Source organism: Thunnus maccoyii, chromosome 15 (genome assembly GCF_910596095.1).
Source record: "Thunnus maccoyii chromosome 15, fThuMac1.1, whole genome shotgun sequence".
Classification (NCBI taxonomy): Eukaryota; Metazoa; Chordata; class Actinopteri; order Scombriformes; family Scombridae; genus Thunnus; species Thunnus maccoyii.
In genome coordinates, this window is record NC_056547.1 from 9408082 (window position 1) to 9427320 (window position 19239).

The 19239-nt window shown below is 40.5% G+C and overlaps 2 protein-coding genes across 7 annotated transcripts; one reads left to right on the plus strand and one right to left on the minus strand.

Annotated features, from left to right (window-relative positions):
• The first annotated feature begins 2510 nt into the window (after window positions 1–2510).
• msto1 (misato mitochondrial distribution and morphology regulator 1) lies at window positions 2511–10503 on the plus strand. Of its 3 annotated transcripts, none has more exons than XM_042434882.1 (14): window positions 2511–2734; window positions 4954–5083; window positions 5229–5298; window positions 5498–5573; window positions 6053–6110; window positions 6215–6371; window positions 7575–7689; window positions 7987–8121; window positions 8237–8389; window positions 8625–8756; window positions 8926–9110; window positions 9410–9514; window positions 9628–9740; window positions 9844–10503. In XM_042434882.1, exons 1-14 carry the CDS (start codon window positions 2651–2653, stop codon window positions 10101–10103), a joined length of 1773 nt encoding a protein of 590 aa, XP_042290816.1. In that variant the 5' UTR covers window positions 2511–2650; the 3' UTR covers window positions 10104–10503. The 3 variants fall into 3 exon arrangements, with proteins under 3 accessions (XP_042290816.1, XP_042290817.1, XP_042290818.1); XM_042434883.1 differs by having other exon boundaries at window positions 6218–6371; XM_042434884.1 differs by lacking the exon at window positions 2511–2734 and adding an exon at window positions 3742–3848.
• Window positions 10504–11445: 942 nt separating this feature from the next.
• srsf4 (serine and arginine rich splicing factor 4) lies at window positions 11446–18216 on the minus strand. 4 transcript variants are annotated; one of them, XM_042434891.1, is made up of 6 exons: window positions 18027–18216; window positions 16460–16599; window positions 14412–14518; window positions 13381–13595; window positions 13209–13286; window positions 11446–12350 (listed from the first exon to the last, which is right to left on the minus strand). In XM_042434891.1, the coding sequence occupies exons 1-6, from the start codon at window positions 18131–18133 to the stop codon at window positions 11861–11863; spliced, it is 1137 nt and encodes a 378-aa protein (XP_042290825.1). In that variant the 5' UTR covers window positions 18134–18216; the 3' UTR covers window positions 11446–11860. The 4 variants fall into 4 exon arrangements, with proteins under 4 accessions (XP_042290825.1, XP_042290828.1, XP_042290826.1 ...); XM_042434894.1 differs by lacking the exons at window positions 16460–16599; window positions 18027–18216 and adding an exon at window positions 15034–15160; XM_042434892.1 differs by lacking the exons at window positions 16460–16599; window positions 18027–18216 and adding an exon at window positions 15004–15160.
• Window positions 18217–19239: the final 1023 nt, after the last annotated feature.

A 19239-nucleotide genomic window follows, 5' to 3' on the forward strand; every position in this document is an offset into this window, starting at 1 on the left:
AGCCCACAGACTTTACGTTGTGATGAAGTCATGGATTTTTAAACCACTTTTGTCAGTTTGAGGAAAGTTTTACAAATATATAAATATATATATAAAACACAAAATTCATAATAGTCATAATTGACCTTGTTTGCAGTTCGAGGTGTCCTGTCAACAGTTTTACAGACGTCTCTTTTACAGTGGTTGTCGGGAAAAAACGCTTTTTGGCCTGTAGAGTTTTTCGCTGCAATACTGCGAGTGGCCACTAGGAAAAATTGGCTGCAAGGCTGAGCGGCGGCGCCCCATCCAGCTCCCATTAATATGTCCATTATGAAGACCCACTCCCTGTGTAGATATAAAGGGCTGATTCCAAGGCAACAAAAACACAACAATTCTTATTTTCAGGTGATTATACACTAATTAAAACATACTTATGAATATTGTATTCCGTTTCTGTCAAGTCCATTCTGCTAGATGCCACTAAATTCTACACACTGCACCTTAAATAGAGAAGAGATAACTAAAGTAGTCTGTGAGGATTCTCAGTGATCCAGGTCCAAGGAGAGTTGAACTGGGGGCAACTGGACTTAGTCGTAGATACTTGAAACCACAACCAACTCTAGTTGCCTTCCATTCAACCCTCCTTGGATTACTAAAGTACGGTAAAAAAAATGCAAGCACAGCTGTTCTCGGCTTCTGTACTAAAGCCATACAAAAAAAGAAAGGAAATCATTTGTACTGTGCCTCGATCACATTTTGAAAACTTTATTTTTAAAAAAGTCAATATTTCCCTCTGAAACGTAATGTAATAGAAGTATAAAATAGGATAAAATGGAAAGTACAATGGAAGTACCATTGTACTAAAGTACAGTACTTGAGTAAATATATATTTTATAAGGAAGTGGCTATTGGTAGGATTCTTTCGTGCAATAGTCTGTTTATTGTTGGTACTGAATTATTACGCATGCGCATCGGTGTTGATTGCGCATGATCACGTGGTCAAATTCAAATTGTTTCAAAATGGAGGAACATTTTCGCGGCGGGTGATCTGCCAAGCTTTCCCATTGTTTGGGTTAAAAAATTTTACGTTTAAGCACAAAACTACTTGGTTAGTGTTAGGAATAGATCATGGTTTGGGTTTAAACAGCAAAATGCGGTAAAAATGTCCCGTTTAATGGCACTAAAATGTCAGACGTGAAGGTAAAAAAAAAGTCCGGTTAGTGTTTTGTTTTTTAAATTGAAAACACGTCATAAACAAATAAACAAGGCACTTTTTTAATGTGTTACACATAAAAATCCTTCTGCCTCAGATTGAGCAAGAGAAAGACCAAATAGAAAAATGACACAAAGTAGCCTAATAAAACTAAACATAAATAATAATAACAAAACAGAGAAATAAGACTATCTCAAATTAACTTAAACATATCTAGTAATGCAAAAAACTTGGACTTTGTCTTTAAAAAGTTTCAGTGACTTACTCAAGAGTTTTAACTCATTCTTCCAATGGTGCAAGCTGGGTTTAGTCTTAAAGTATCTACATCTATATGTATATAAAACTTCCCCAATAACAACACAATATCGAGATGTCCGGTTAGTGGTCTACAAGAGGTCATTCACCCGTTCCTGCCAATAGAATAAACTACCATCAGCACGGAAAACCAGTCGGGACCAACAGCCTGTCGACTACTGGCACAGCACAGAATCCAGTTAGGGTCAATAGCCGGTGCCTATTTACTATAGGCCTTGTATATATAAAGGATATGATTACTATGATTATTGTTTATTTACTTTATTAGCTAGAGCAGCGATTTTGTTGTTATTTTCTAAAATGTTAATAAAGACTTTTCTACATTAGTAAATCTGCACACAGTCTGTGGATTATGATTCATCATTCTAACCTTATGAATTACTACTTTTCTAACGTACAAATCATTTTTAGAATATTGTTTTTTGCACCACATCCACAGAAAGAAATAAAAAGAAAAAAACAACAAAATTTAATCCGCGTTATTTATTTGGGCATCTATATAGTCTATAAAAATGTACATCAAAAATCGTCTGTTTTCGTTTTTCCTAAAAACACTTAACATGGATAAAATTCGTACTAACACAGTTTTTATTTGTCAAGGTTTTGTTTGCTTTCACTTGAAGCTTTTTTTCATTTCTTCTTTTCCAACTTTATTGACCAAATCTTTAAATACACGACGCACAGAAATAATGCACGAATACAAGAAAACCATCACACAAAACAAACAGTCGAACAAATCCATCCATAAAGGACATAGAACAACATAAAAGGCACAAGAATAGAATAATATATTTTTCTTTTGTAAAAAACAACAAAAACAACAAAGAAATAAGATTACTGAATACAATAAATAAGTTAATAAATGTACGTTTGTGGAAACAAAATTTAGCCATCAAAATATAAAAATTGACAATGTGCTTGCACGTGAAGCTACGGCACGGTGAAACCGAACTATCGCCAGACGTCATTTTAACAGCCAATCATATTCCTTCATACTTCCCTTCCAGCCAATCAAACGAACCCTTACATGGGGCTGAAACTGTGCTACATTGTCGCTGTTCAGTGTTGTCATTTCCAAACATGTCCATCATGTTTACAGCAGATACATTTTCTGTTTTATTGTGATCGTTGGTTTGCGTCACGATGAGCAGCATTTGCAGAGAAGTCGTCACTCTTCAGTTGGGACATTATTCAAACTTTGTCGGGACTCACTGGTGGAATTTACAGGTGAGGGGCGTTAGCGGCGGCTAATGCTAAGCTAGCTAGCTAGCCGCTGTTAGCTTTGCATGTGTTGTCAAACTTGTGAGACTTGCAGGCTGTTTCTGCTCGCATCTGTCCTGTTAGCGGCAACATGGATGTGCATGTTGTCATTTCAACAGACAGAGGAGATGCGGTATAATCGAGCCAACGGAGGAAACAGCAAAGATAAACGTTAAAGCTGCTAATGATCAAGTTTCAAGTCATTGTTGGTGGTCAGAAAATGTGATATTTTTTACATGGATATTCTCGAGGACAATTAATCAGATAACTTAAACACTAAATGAGCTACTGACTCAATAACGGAGATGTTCAAGTCCAGAAGTAAAACAACTAAATCCTTCATTATTGTTGAGTCACAGCTTGGTTTCTGCTTGTCTTTATGTATCCAGATACTAATTGGATTTCAGCTGATCATAATAACATTAAAGCTTCCTTTGTTCTTCACTGTTTGAGGGCTTCAATTTTCCTTATAGGACACCTGGCCAGGAGCATTTTAACATTTGTGGTAAAAAAAAAACTCCTCATTACTAGCAATGACGTTCTAATAAATTAATAAAAATAATCTAATAGCTATTTGAACTGAAACAATGAAGTCAGTTAATCGATTCGTCAAATGACAAAGTTATTATTTCCACGATTGCTTAAAAAGGATTTGCTGCTGTTTCCGTTTTATTTCATTGTAAATTAAGTAGCTTTGGGCTCTGGGAAATTTTGATGGTCAACTACTTTCTGATATTTTATAAACTAAACTATTAAGGGATTAATCAAGAAAATAATTTATACTGTATATCAAGGGTGAAAATACAGACGGGTGACAAATTAAAAAACCTAAATAAATGAGTGGAGAAACATAACGAATGCAGATGCTTCCATACAGGTGCACTGCATGATACAATTAAGCAGTTAACATCCAATCATGCTCTGTAGCTTGTATAAAAATGCTGAGCAGGCCCAGTTGATTCTGATTTTGTATCAAGATGGCGAGAGGAAATGATCTAAGTGACTTTGAAAGAGGTTTCATTGTTGGGGCACGGATGAGCTTCAATCACAAAGACTGCTCAGCTGGCTCGTGTTTCAATAGGTACAGTGACTAAAGTGACATCTGTAAATAGGGCTGGAAATTGTGGTAGACAGCGCATGTGACTGTGATGCTCGTGCATTCGTGTGATATGTAAGGAAAAACAGACAAGCAACTCTTCTTGACCCCTACAGTGAGGGGATCTGGTGGCTCTGTTATGCTGTGGGGGGCATTTTGCTGGCATTGTTTGGGTCCACTTGTCCCCTTAGAGGGAAGGGTCACTGCAAATCATACAAAGTTGTTCTGAGTGATGATGAAATATTTCTATCCTGATGGGAGTGGTCCCTTCCAGGATGACAATGCAATGAGTATGAAAGTGATGTGAATCATATGCTATGACCTTCGCAGTCGCCAGATCTCAACCCAGTTGAACACCTATGGGAGATTTTGGACTGATGTGTTAGACAGTGCTCTCCACCACCACCATCAAAACACCAAATGAGGGAATATATTTTGGAAGAATGATGTTCATCCCTCCAGTAGAGTTCAGAGACTTGTAGAATCAATGCCAAGGTGTATTGAAGCTGTTCTGGTGGTCCAACACCTTACTAAGACACTTTATGTTGGTTTTTACTTTAATTTGTCGTCTGTATTTTCCTGTCTGCATTGTTACTTGCAGTCCTAATAATGATATAATATTATATTATTAATTCTAATTATTAAATAGTTTAAAGAATCAATTTAAATGACCAAATCTCCACAGAAGAGGGCAAAGAATTCTCTATTTATGTTAAATTGACTGCATGAAACACAGTTAAAACATTTTCATATCCTCCATATTACACCTTCAATATTATACAAATTAAATTCCCAACATAAGGTATATGCTGCATCCTACATACAATACCAGGTAAAAGTTTGGACATAATTTAAGTGTTAAATCAAACCTTAACATGTCTTGAAGTTAAGATTTATACTAAGGGTAATTTGCGAAATGGCAAAAAAAGTACAAATACAGCATTTTAATGCTTATTCAAACACACATTCCCCAGCAGCTCACTGTCGGCAACATCTCACTTTCATTTTTTGTTGTTGAGTGACGTTTTGTGTCATTTTGGCTTCATAGTCTGTGACAGATAAATGAAGGCGGGTTTGTCTCTGTTTGCAGGATGCATCTTTATCATACGACCCAGAGACGCCACCAGGTGAGATCCAGAGCGATGCCGTGTTTCGTGAAGGACAGACTCTCGGCGGGCACGTCACCTATACACCTCGCCTCATCGCCATGGACCTCAAAGGTGACTTGTTGTCTTATCATGCGCTTTTATTCATGCTAGGAACATCTTCTGTGCTGGTATGACTTTATTTTTGGCTGCATGTTTGACTTGCGTATGATGCTGATGTGAGCAACCTGCTCTGCCTGTTACTGTCTTTGTATTACAGGAAGTCTTCGGACTCTGCGACAGGAGGGAAGTCTGTATGATGCCAGCAAAGATCCCTCTGCTGTCACATGGTAAATGAGAGATTAACACACAATATTTCATTACAATAAATCTATTGTGTAAAGGAGGCTGCTGTGCAAACACCAGAGTGTGCTTTTTCACAGAAAAGACCAAAATCTGTTGGGCTCTTAAAGCCGTAAACACAAGCACTAAATCCATTACATGTTCGGAAACCAAACATCTCATGTAAAAATGTGCTCCATGTGGCAGGGAGGGGAGTCTAATGATGCATAAAGAAAGTCCTCCTGCAAAGAACTCCTTTCTTGAAGATCTGGACAAGCTGGATGTGAGTATTTATGATGGGAATTAAACTGAGAAGCACCTTTTAATAATATAGAAACAGCAACATTTCTCACAGCCTGAACCCAAAGACAACTGTCTAGAGCCGTTTGCTAAATGAATAGTCTTTATTTTCCTACTAATGTACATTAAAATAAATTGATCCAGTTCATTATTGCTTTTAATGAACTGATAGTTGATTCTGGTTTTGTTTTATACTTTCATACCAGCCAATTCAGAAGAAGGTATGTACTTAATGATAGGTTACTTGTATAATTGCAAACAGAAGTTTGGCTTCCAAAAAGCAGAGCAGCTTCATCCTATTAGTCTCTGTAAATTCATGTTGTCATTTCATTTTGATTGGTGAGGAAGCAGCTAAGAAACAAGCTGCTTTTCAAAATGCGCACTTCTGCTTAGTATTGCTGCTTGGTAGAAACGCTCTCATACAGTTAAGTGCCTCATCCTGACAGTGGTCTTTATCTCTAGAAGGGGGAGATACTGGCTGAGGCGGATTTTCTCTCCAGCTCACAGCCTCGCTGCTCAGGTAAGCAAAACCGTACTGATCACACTTGTTATTAGGAACAGGATTTTATGGCAGTTAAACCCACCAGTGACCACTAATCTTTCTCACACTGGAAACTCTCCCAGTAGCAGATTCAGTGAGCGTGGACACGGTGAACAGCCGGCTAGATCGCATCCAGAAGAGCTACAGGCTGGAGGGCAGCGTGAAGGTGTGGTCTGACTTTCTCAGGATCCACCTGCATCCTCGCACCATCTCCGTCATCCACCAGTACAACCACGACGGGTAAAGTGCAGTAACAGACACTGTGTTGGGTAGAATGAGGCAAAGCTTTGGGATTTCCCTTCATAGTAGTCTGAAAAAAAAAACTGATTCATGTGAAATAGTTTCATCCCAAATTACATTTCCATGTATGAAATATTCATGTTTAACAAAATGATGATGGCAAAGCATGCTGTAGGTCATAATCCAAATAAAGAGGGTAAAATCATCTGGTACTAAAGACCAGCCAGTAGCAGACTGACAGTGCAGTACCTGCTTTTAGCCATTAGATGTCAGACTTTAGATAGTTTTAATGCCTACTGTACACTCAAAGACTTTTAAAAGACTTTTAAAAGACTTAAGTCGAAACCCTCTCACATCTAAAAACAATACGTCATCATTTAAGACTGCAGGTCTTGCAGGGTCACTATTTGCAAGACTGCAGCTAGATTCCCCTTTGAGATTATTTCCCATCCTGCTCCTGGTGGAAATTTACTGGAAGAAAAACTGCTGAATAATAATGGAGCAGAAACAGAAGCAGCTTTTGGCCACAGCTGCCCTCTTGTGTGCAGCGGTTTGTTCTGAAAAACCAGCCAAAAAGAAAAAGAGACGACACCGTGACCTGGTTGAGAGAACGGGGACAGCAAGGATGCCCGGATTCCCCGGAGTCTCCGCCATGTTTACCTTCTACCCGGTTCAGCGCTTCCTGTTTGGCGCTGGAGAGAGCGCACCTGTTGGTTGTTGACAATGTTCATGTCATTGAACTTCACTATTTACATGAGCCAAGACTAACAACTTCAGTTAATATTAAACATGTTTGATTTTATCAGAACATCAAGACATGAAAAAGACTGACTCCATACAGCTCTCACTGACTTTATGACCACCTTACACCAAACTATGGAGATGACAGGAGCACGCCACAACTCTAGCAAAACTCATCATTTTATTCAGACATTAAAAATGTGTCTGCGACAGTGAAATCGCTTAAAAAGTCATTTGGTGTAAAGCCGACATAAAGTAATCAACCCTGAATCACAGATTTTTTTCTGTGGTTTGAATATTTGAAGCTTGTTGCACTTCAGGCTGAATCCCAAGTGATGTCACAGCAGATATTTGCCTTTCACAGTATGCTTTGACATGCTGGCTTGCGGCCATAAGTGTTCAAACTATGGATTTGCTTTTGTTATATTAAACACGTGTTTTTGTGCTTTCGTGGTCACTCAGGGAGGCTCACCGTCTGGAGGCTTTTGGCCAGGGAGAAGCTCTCCTGCAGGGGTCGGTGCTCGAAGATCTGGAGGACAAACTACACTTCTTCATAGAGGAGTGCGATTATCTTCAGGTAAGTCTGCTTCTCAGCTCTTATCATTCTTTTTTTTATCCTGCGGAAATGTTTTTTTTATTGTGTTATATTAAATTATGCAGGATAACTCCAGGTTTTTCAGTGAGTTAGCTAAATTTGCCACTTATTAATGCTCAAAAATCTGATTTTACAGTTTTAAAACTCACTGATGTACTTTGTTCTTTACTGCTGACCCAGTTTCATTCAGTTTCTCTTCACCATCTTATTCACGTCTTTTGTTCCTTACCTTCTGTGTCATATCCCTCATCTCTGTCTGCATCCTGTTTTTCCTCTCAGGGTTTCCAGGTGTTGTGCGACTTCGCCGATGGTTTCGCTGGTTTGGGGTCAAAAGTCACAGAAATGCTACAGGACTGTTACGGTGGGAGAGGCATCCTAACCTGGGGGCTGGCACCTGTCAGTCACCCAAACTCAGTGAGTCACACACTCAGACTCCATGAGGCTGTTTTAATCTCTTAGAGGTTTTTGTTTAAGCAGATGTTTTGTGAGCGAGGTTTCTGTACTTACGGCGTTATTTCTCTTCAACCAGACTCCGATGAAGGATCTCTACCGTCTGTTAAACTGCACATTAGGGACGGTGAACATGGCCAGTCACAGCTCTTTCTTCTGTCCGTTGACCCTGCGTGGTGGACTGGGCAGACGACCCTCCTCTCCTGTGGCCTTTCCTCACCTAAATTATGATGTGAGTCTTTTAGCCTTTTTAAAAAAAATGTTTAATGGTGATGTGTGGAGGCTTGTCAACACTTTTTAAAACCTGTAAATGTTTATATGTCTTTGTTTTAAATGTCTTTATTCAACTTTTTCTTTTTCTCCAAATTTTAAGCTTAGATATGAGAGGATCTTTTAACTTTTACACGTATGTTTATGCATGTTATGTCACCGGCTGATGGTATGTTTGTCTTTCCCCGCTGTGCCAGCCCTCACTGTGGTACCACTCCAGCTCCGTCCTGGCGTTGGCCTTGGACGCGCTCACTGTGCCGTACAGGCTGAGAAACAACAGCGTCCCCATGTGGCAGGTTGCAGATGCACTGACCATGTCAGGGAGAAAGGTGACTCCGGTGTTCATATTTGCATTCCTGTTTTGCGTACTTGATTTTTGCAAGATAAGTTGATAGTGAACATAAATATTTCTTTGTTTTTCTTATCTTGGACTACTGAAATCTGTTTTATGATTTTGATGATTTCCTTCACAAGCTACGTATGTGGTTTAAATTCCAGGTGGTGGCTGCTTACGGTGCCGTCCCCTTTCCCATGATGCATGGCGGCTCTCTCCCTGACGCCCTGAGTGCCTATGCGGATTCGTTGCCATGGAAACCTCTATCAACGTGCTCAGAACCAGGCGACGGTCGATGCTACGGCCAGTGGGCCACACTCAAAGGCTTTGAGGGCCAGAGACTGATCAGGTGAGACATCTTGAATTATCTTAGAGTACTATGCTTTCTCTGATATATAAAACCATCTACATTATCAACATGGGAGGGAAAAATTGATCAGAAAGTCAAGGGTGATGTTCATTTTTCAACCATTAGAGTTGCATTAAATCTGGTTGGTTGTCTAATCGATGGTGATGCAAGTAAAGATACCAAGTTGCAGTTATTTGTCTGCTCTAGTCACCCAGGAAGAATATGATTTGTATAGAAACATCGGCCCAATTAATCATCTCCGACAAGTTGCTTAAATGCTGTGATGTTCTTCCCACCAGCTCTTTGGCTCCAGGGACGCAGCCCCCGACTCCTCTGCACAGCCTCTACAGCGGGGAAGACGTCCTGGCATCGTACATCAGATCTTTCTACCCTACAGCTCCTCTGTGAGTCCCTACGCCGACACATGCCGCGAACCGACAAACGTTTTTACTCGGTTGTATTTTAACCCGCTGTTGCTCTCCTCTGTCGTCACCCCCCTCCCCCTCCCCCCTCTCAGGGCTCTGCAGCTGGTGTCCACTCCCAGTAAGCTGACCCCACCTTTCCCTCAGATGTTCAGCCAGTCCCTCTGTGCTCAGGGCTTCCTGGAGAGCCAATCCCCTCCGCCTGGCTGTGAGTACATTTCTATTTTCTCTTCCGTCCTGCAGCTGTTTTCTCCATTTTTTTTTTTTTTTTTTTTTTTTACATGACTGTGAATTAAACTTTGTCTTTGCAGCTCTGGCCCCCGCAGTCTCCTCTGTACCCGTTATGACTTCCCTCCAGTCGGGGCCCGCACTCGACCCGTGGCTGTCGGAGCTGCACCGCGGCGCCAGCTCTTTCGACATCCGCCGCGTGGCCCCAAGCTTTCTCTCCCAGGGGCCTGAAATGGCGGACTACCAGGAGGCTCTAGAGCAGCTGCGCCTTCTGGCCCGGTGTTACCGAGATGACAGCAGTGGTGTGATGCGTTCTTCCTCTGAAGAGGATGATGATGACTGACACTGACGGTCTCGGTCCATGATCTGGAGACACTAATGTCTACTAATCTGACAGGAATCAGTCTGCTTTGTTTACCAGCCTGCATGCACTCAAACACACACACACAGGCAGATGAGAAGGAGCTGCGTCTTTCTGAAGGACCAGGACTGGATCACGTGGTGACAGAAAGAAGTTAACGGTTTTACACCTTGTAGGTTGAAAAATAATAATAATAATACTGATAAAACTCTGCTGCAAATGAGGGAATATTAATAAGTTTGAGAAAGAATTACAAATGTAGTATTCATATGATGGATGCAAATGTATGGACTGTTGTTACATTTTCCTCAAATGACTGTTTGTCTGTAATTAAATGTATTTTATACTAAGTGTACATTATAAATGCACCGTTTTACAGAAAGCGATGTAGTTGTTGCATCTCTGTGCTAAGCAGGTAGCAGTGACCGCTGACCTTTGGTTCAGTTTAAAGAGTGACATGTTGTCATGGAAAAGGGGACTCCCCCCCCCCCCCCCTAACACGGCTGAAAGATGAAGCTGAGACCGCAGCACAAAGTTTAGTGGTTAAACAGTCACATGATCAGTCAGGATGAGGATTGGGAAACAGCCTTCAGTCTCGTGCTGTGGTTCAATGCTGCACGCTTTTGCTAAGCAGGTTTTGAGTAACTGTGTTCATACTTGTAACAAAATTAAGAATACTCAAAGTGTCAGTATGCATACTTGAACACACAAGTGCTCCTCATAGACACTATTGTCTCATAATGCAACGCACAAAGGAAATTGAAGATTACAATAAACTGCAATTTTTTTCCAAAAACTTTGCCAAAATTGCATTCAGTTTCCTGTCAACTATTAGTTTTAGCTCTAGACTGAACTTACATTTAACCAGCATAGTCGAGTTGACACAAACCTGTGCTTTAGCATTGCATACTTTGGTTTTATGTAAAGATGTCCGCCATATGATTAGGATGATAGTTTACTACAGAAACGAGATTCTCACCATCTGCAGGTGGAAACCTTGGAGGAGCTACTGTGAAAGTATTTGCTTTACACTATTTCAGATGATCTGCCATAATAAATCTGTTCCAGAAAAGTGTACGTGGAAAGTTGGATTTTTCTGTGATGTACACTATCAGGAGTCATGACAACATACCTAAACCAGGATGCACACAAGCACAAATTAAAAAAAAAGGCAAGCAAGAAACAAACTTTCCTGATGAATATTTTGATCTCAGAAACCTGTGTAGATGGACGTTTGCTCCATTCTTCCTACAGAAGAACTGAAATATCCAAAATTATAAATCACTGAATCACTTAAATATAAAACACAAATCCAAATGAGAAATCCAGAACAGGCAATTTTTAATTTCAAATAAAATGGTACAAGGTTTTCACAAAGGTGAAATGTTACAACATATTCCCACCCAGCAAATAGACAACAGTATGCTTCTACATTTGATTTAAAAAAGGCTAAGACACATACCATACCATCATTTAAACTTATAAAACTGAGATTGCACCCTGTTATTTTACAAACACCTCCGTAAGAGACAGCTCTAATGAAAAAATATGTTGAGTAAAAGTCAAATGAAATGGAGAAGCATGTGCATAAAAGACATTGAGCACGAGTGCCTGGTACTCTACAGCTATTTATCAAAAAACAGGGGGCAGGGATAGTGTTGTGGGGTCCGGGGAATGTAAAAGGGGGACCAGGGGAGACACTGGGATAAGGGCTCATGATAAACAGTCCAAAATCAGAACTAGGAGCGAGAACGGGAGCGAGAGCGAGACGGGGAGCGGGATTTGGAGTGGGACTCTGAGCGGGAGGCGGACCGGGAGTGGGAGCGGGCTTTGGCGGGTGAGGGGGAACGGGATTTAGATTTGGACTTCGATTTAGACCTGGCTCTGGATTTGGATTCAGCAGGGGAGCGGGAACGGGAGCGAGAGCCCCTTTCCGGCTCGCCTCCCTCGTCGTCGCTTTTGGGCTGCTCGCGACCCTTTGAGCCGGATTTCCTGGAACGATCCTTGATTCCTGATCTAGAACGAGATCTGGAACGAGAGCGAGATCTGGACCTGGAATCATCCTTCTTGGTCTTCTTCCCTTCTTTCTTGCTCTTTTTGCTCTTAGGGCTGCGGCTCCTGCTGCGGTCTTTGCTCTTCTGAGCGCCGTTGCTGCGCTCCTCTTCCTCCTTCTTGTTCTTGCCCTTATTCTTCTTGCTACGGGATCGGCTGCGGGAACGGGAAGCCGCCCTGTGGAGGGAAAAAAAAAAAGATCAAATTAGCTTTCTCATTGTAAAAGTCTGAACAGGACATGGGAATTGTTTCCACTGTTCCTATTACAACAAGTGCACCTCTTACACTAAATGCCCTTTTACATAGAGCAGGTCACAAGAATAAATCAATTAATAATAAATAAAAAAAAGGTACAAAAATGTTATTTGTTGGAGAAATTTGCACATAAAATATATCTATCACAACATAAGTTTATGACAGTGGCATCTTGTGCTTTCAGATTGCAAAACTTTGAGAACAGTTGAGAAGAGTCGTCTCTTAAAGCTGGTGCACTGGTGCTTCCAATAAACAAGTGTTTATTTTACCGCTAACTGGTTCTGAAGTGTCAATATCTGAATGTGTTTTTATAGGATTCAATCAAAGACTGCCAGCTGCTGCTGTTCATACACAATAAAGTGATCCACACTACTGTCACTGTATGTACACACGGCCACTTAGGAAGCAATTAAACTGCAGTTTTATGAATGTAACAGCGGCACAGAGGAAGCGCACTGTTGACTGTCTATGCTTTATGGACATAAGGATCTTTAAAGTTTCACAACTAATAAAACATGCACAGGATGACAAGAAGTCAGAAGCCTAAAACACTAATTTAGTTACACTACAAGGGATTCACAGGCGACAAAGTTTTCTCAAGTTTTGGACTCAGCACCAGACAATAAAAACCGCTACGAGGGAATTTTCAAAACAGTCTGACAAAATACAAAGCTTCCTTAAATCAGTTTACTCTTATTGTTGTGTACTTGCACTACAGAAATACCACAAATACTTGATTTGCATGATATGTCCCCCTCAGGTGGACTTTGGACTTCTCACCTGGAGTGGGAGCGGCTGCGACTGCTGCTCTCACTACGGCTGCGGCTCTTGCGAGACCTGCGGCTCCTGGAGCGGGACCTGAGAATAAAAACAATGTGGTGTATTTAGTAACAATTAGCAATAAACAAAGCTCTGCGTGCAACTGCAGTTTACAACCGAGTACAACACTTACCTGGAACGGCTGCGACTGCGAGAATAGGAGCGACGGCGTCTGGCACCGGGGCGGTCCTCAATGAGCCGGATCTTTCTGCCGTTCACCTCTGTGCCATCCAGCTTCTCCAGAGCTCTCTTCATGTCGGAGTAGAGCCTGAACTCTATCACCCCTTCATTCCTCCGTCCTTTGTGAGTGTCAGCGTATGTCACCTCCCCTGCCTGCCTCATGTAGTCCTTCAGGGAGCAGAAACATACATACACACACACACACGGTGATCAGAGGACAAGACTGGACTGATATTATGACACTTCAGGTGCCCAGCTTGGGAAAAAGCCACAATAATGATTTAAGACAGCATGGAGACCAGCTCAAATGTGAAAAAAAGCACAGTGCTCCAGCCTCAGCACTCTGATTTGTATTTGCATGCTTAGCTCTAAGTTTGTATCTGTCTATCATGTCAGGTAAATTCTGTTTTCCATTTGTTCTGATTCATTCAAAGACATAACTGTTCTGTTTACATTTTTCAATCGTGTAGTTTTAGCGAGGTGTGGAGTATTTGTTGTAACCGTTTTGGAAATGCAACAGCAGTCAGAACAATACTTAAGAATTGTTTACTTTTTTTAAACCTTTATTTATTCAGGGGAGTTTCTCTGATAACAATACTCTCTTTTTCAGGAACACCCTGATCTCTTTCACACCCGGAAGCTGCCCAGTACAACCACAGTCTGTTCAGCTGGTGGTAATGAAGGAGAGGCAAGTGCTGCTTCTTCACTTTCCCCTGCTAGATTTATCCTGCTGGTCCAAGGGACTGAACCAGTGATCCTCCATTCACAAACTTGCTTCTCTAACCTTTAGGCCACCGCTGCCTACTTACATAATCTTGTGAAACCGGCTTAACAATTCTAATACATTGCATTTATAAACCAAGTATTCTTGAGAACTACACAGCAGACAATTTAATAACATTTTTGCTGTACTACTTCTTGTGTTTGTACATTACTTTCTTCAGACTAAACTGACGAGATACGTATTTAAAACAAACTGCATACCTTCAAGTCCTGCCAGCTGCAGCGGCTGGAAAGATTCTCAACAATGAGCCGATAATCTGTCCTTATTGGTGGACCGTATCTGTCTCTTCCCCAACGTCCATATCCACCTTTTAAAGGTAACAAGGGAAAGAACAAATTAATGAGGACCAAAAAGCAACTGAGACGGTGCAATTATTCTAAACTCCAAGCTACTCTCTACAAAATATATCAATATTCACTTGGGAAAAGGAAACAAAGAAGGGGAAAAGCAAAGTTGAAAAAAAAAAGTCTTAAAAAAGAAAAAAGTAATACTAAAAACAAAACAAAAAAAAACTGATTATTTCTTCCTACAAATCTTTATTTAAAAGCTTAGGCCTATACAACAATTGTAGCTGATTCAATTTTGGTAAAAGTTCAATGGGCCTATTTTCTAAATAACCAAAAGGAAAGAAAAAACAAAAACAAAACAAAAAAAACAAATTCAGAAAACATAACTGATCCAGGAAGTACTTACGGTGAACTAAAAGCAAGTTTCTAAGCTATCCTATCTAGAAACATTTCACTGTTACAAAACATGTTCTTTTTTTCAGGCACCTATAAGAGCTGAACCCACATCTCTTCCTAACCCCCATGGCATCCTCACCACCCGGCCTGGGCCTAATGGGAAAAGCGGTCTTCATTCACAATGGCTCCCTTTTTTGGTCTGCCCAGGGGCCCAGAATGGTCAAACCACACTCTTGGAAAGGGGGGACACCATGGCCAGCAATAGGGGCAGGCAGTCAGCAAAGGACTCTTTCAATTAAAACATTGAGGTTCTTTGTTAAATCTTTACCTTTAAATTGACAATCATTTTAAATAAAATAAAAAAAAACTGAATAAGACATCAATTACAATATATTTGACAATGAAATAGTTATTTTACAGTATTCAAATCAAAAAACAGATATATCCCTTTCCATCAGTAAAGCCATTTCCCCCATCACATATTCCCATGTAACTGCATTGTTTGTTTCACCAAAATTGTCAATACATCATATGGAAACCCAAGATTTTTTTCAAGTCATTGGTGGCTCTGGTGCACACAAATTTTTATCTGTGCCGATAAGGAAACCTTCTCTCACGCCTGCTGTTCAGTCGGTGGAAAAGCTGTTAAGTGCTGTGGTGATTGATGCTCGTAGATCATCTACTAGTTTATTTGCAAGACAATATAAAACAAAACTGCAGCTCTGTAATGTCCTATTCAGAAACTGAGACACGCCTGTATGTTACAAAAGGGCCATCAGAAACCTGGAAGGCTGACTGAGAGAGAGAACAATAGTGAATACTGATGAAATTAAGGCGGGGAATGTGGAGGGGTGTGTATGTGTGTTTGAGTGTGGCTCAGAGACAATCAAAAACTCAGTTTCATTTAAAAGTGAGCAAAGTTAACTTTCAAATAGGAGGAAAAGGCTCTGCTTAAAATCAACAGAAATGGAGACAAGGTGCCAGTAGAGCTGGGTGATGCTGACCAAAATCAGATTTTACTTGTTTTTATTTCATCCCTCAATATTAAAACATGAAACTGGAACTTGTTTCAAGTCCTCTGAATTGCTGCCCATTTCTCTTTTTTCAGCAATTCAGTTGATATTGGCCTTTCAGAGTTGGATCCCACATAAAGCTTGTATCATTTAAAAAAAAAAACTAATATTGGTCGATATATTGGCCAAATGTCAGAAAATTCTGGTGCAGCTTTTGTGACCAGAGAAGACAATGTTTTTGCTATATCACAGTATTATAATAACAAAACCAACATCTTGTCCACTGTCACAACGTCTCCCAGCTCTGGGTACCATCTACTGTATCAAATATTACTGAAAAGTCCAAGCCCCAGACGATCCACCTTTATCAGAGTGTCACCCTTCACAGTTTCTACCATGATTATTACGATATGAATTGAATGCACATCAGCCACCAAGGACAGGGTTGAAATTTTGTGCCCTAGAAATTTAGGTTCTCTGTAATGAATGAAATCCCTCAACAAAATGACATTATTAATATGAAACGAGAACAACATCTTTCTAGATACTTACTCCTTCCACCATAGCCTCCATCTCGACGAGGTCCCTTTGTGTGCTCCACAATGACCCTTTCCCCACACAACTCTTTCCCGTTCAGGTCATACACAGCATCGTCTGCATCGCGGGGGTCATCAAATTCAACAAACCCATACCTTTGTAAAAAGAGGAAGAGAACATCTTATCACCAAGTTACAATAGAGATTAAAATATGCTCCACGCAGTCTGTCTTTGTTCCTGTGTGGTGCTGTTTGGAGGATGTATTGTTACAGGCAAATTTTGTGAGGTCAGAGAAGTGCTGTAAAGCAGATGTAGAGTTCAACTTCCTCATACATATTTTATTTAAAATCCTTGTATGAACTGTAACTCCCCCTAGCTCGGTTTGTTATTTTTACTTCCTCAAACCATAAAGATATGTATATAAAAATGTATACAGCGCTCTTCAAAGTTACTTTACATGGTTAAAACATTTAAGTACTACAATTAAGCGGCAAAGTCAGACAATTAATATAAAACTGAATAAAATACCCCTAGTATGAGATTGCAATAAAACAAGATGAACAATAAAACAGTGACAATAAAATAGATAAGACATGTTGGAAATAAAACAGTGGAGTATCAAATAAATAAAGGCCTTTCTAAAAAGATATGTTTTGAGAAGTGAGAAATTTAAAAGATATCAGCCATCATCTGAATCTAATAATGTTTAATCAGACAATGATATCAAGAGTTGAAACGATTAGCTGATCTATCAATAGTTGGTCGATAGAAAAATCAGCCAATTTTACATTAGTTAATCATCAATTTTTTTCATTTTGGTCATTGATTCAAACTACCAGTTCCTGTTTTTAAAATAAATACATAACTGTTAGTGTTTTGTACTGGTGGTTGCACGAAAACTTCTTAAATATAGCCTTCTCTGCATTTGTGGAGTCGTGATGGGTTTTTTCCCCCCACCAATTTCTGCTATTTTAAAGACCACACGATCGAGAAAGTAATGGTCATTTAGTGAAAATATTAGTTGATTGCAGCCTTATATACTAACAAAAGGTACTGCACGTTAAGTAGAGGGCGCCGCTTCCGCCATTAGTGACTTATTACCTCAACTTGTATTGAAAACCAGCGCCAACGTGAGGGACACTGTGTACTTACTGCGCCGAAATAATGTTTACAACACATGCACATCTATACTATGGACATGCAGTCTGATGTTACTCACACTGTGACTGGACTTGCACTTGTATAACGGTTAGCTTCAAACACACACAGACGACTGTTACATTGCCACGTCTAACGTTAACGTTAGCTAACGGAGATCCGACTTACCGCGATGAAACTAGCAAACAGCAACCGTTACTTCGATATGTTAATAGGCAAAAAAAAGGCAATTTGCAAAACTGCGAGCGTGCGATTAATCAGGGTTTGACGGCTGTTTATGGCTAATACAAAGCGGTTATTAGCAAGCTATCATTAGCATGTCAGGCCTGCTGCAGTCAACAAGGCCCAGACCACCAGTTAGCTCCACGGCGCGGCCTGCTCAGACATTCGCTTCAACTGCATCCACAAACGGTCTCAACGTTACCCGTTTTTCAGGTCCACTTCCAGTATCTTCCCATAGCCTTTGAAGAACCGTTCCACGTCCTTTTCTCTGGCGCGGTAGCTCAACCGTCCGATATACACCCTCGACATCGTGCTAGCTCGCGTGCTGCCGAAATGTGGTATTCGACCGAGAACACACGAACAGGCGGGGGAGGCGCGAGGTTGCGAAGATAAACACACGCGCGCGCGTTCCCTTGATACAATAGGTCGCGACTTCAGGGGGCGTGGCCAAATACATCCATGGGCGTGGCCTGTGTGATATCGTTGTTAGCCCTGAGTGCAGTCTGACAGGTAGCCACATTAATCCCCAAATTTATTACCAGTCCCTCTCATGGATGTATAATAAGACCAATCGTCATGTTATAAAACATCCACGGTCCATCCCATACAATCTATGGTCTGGTTGGTGCTAGAACTCTCGCGAGATTAACATTGGCCCTAAACCTAACAGCACTCGTGTGAGTTTTTTGATCCAACCTAGCATTTACCCTATGGTCCCTCCAGAATTTCCGAGTTTTTTTGTGTGTGTGTGGTTATTGTGGCCAAAATGCTTGATTTTGCAGCTGCTTTTCTCAAAAATCGCGATACAATTTGCAGTATTTTATGTGCGTTTTTTACGGTAAAATTGAGGGAATCGGGAAAATTTGAAAGCAGAGGAAAATAATGCTAGTTTCTTTAAAACTACTACCAATGAAGAGTCATATGTAATCATTTCCTTCCAGAAAAAGCATACTTCATACTTACAGTAACAACTATATTTCAGAGCAAAAATTTAACATTAACATGAGAACCACAGGCTCAAAGTTATATAAAAAAAGATAATGCTCTAGGCCTACTTGAGTTCCATTTATCGCACATTCATTGCACAACAATGACGTTACTTACCACTTACTTAACACAAAGTGTGAAAATTGGTCCAAATCATAAGCAGTCTGTTGATTTTGCCATTTCATGCAGAAATACTAATAATTAATGACCAAAATTGAAGTTGAAGACTTTTCTGTCATGGACGAATCGATTGCTCGCTCTCCATTGACTTTGTAGTGCGTCATGCAGTCGTCATGGAGTCATTTTCACCTCCGTCTGCTAGCAAACAACAGAAAAATGCTTAAACGCTGCTGTGTGGTGGGATGCACTACCAACGGGGTAAAGAACCCAGAAGTAAGTTGTTATACGCTGCCAAACTGAAAAACTGA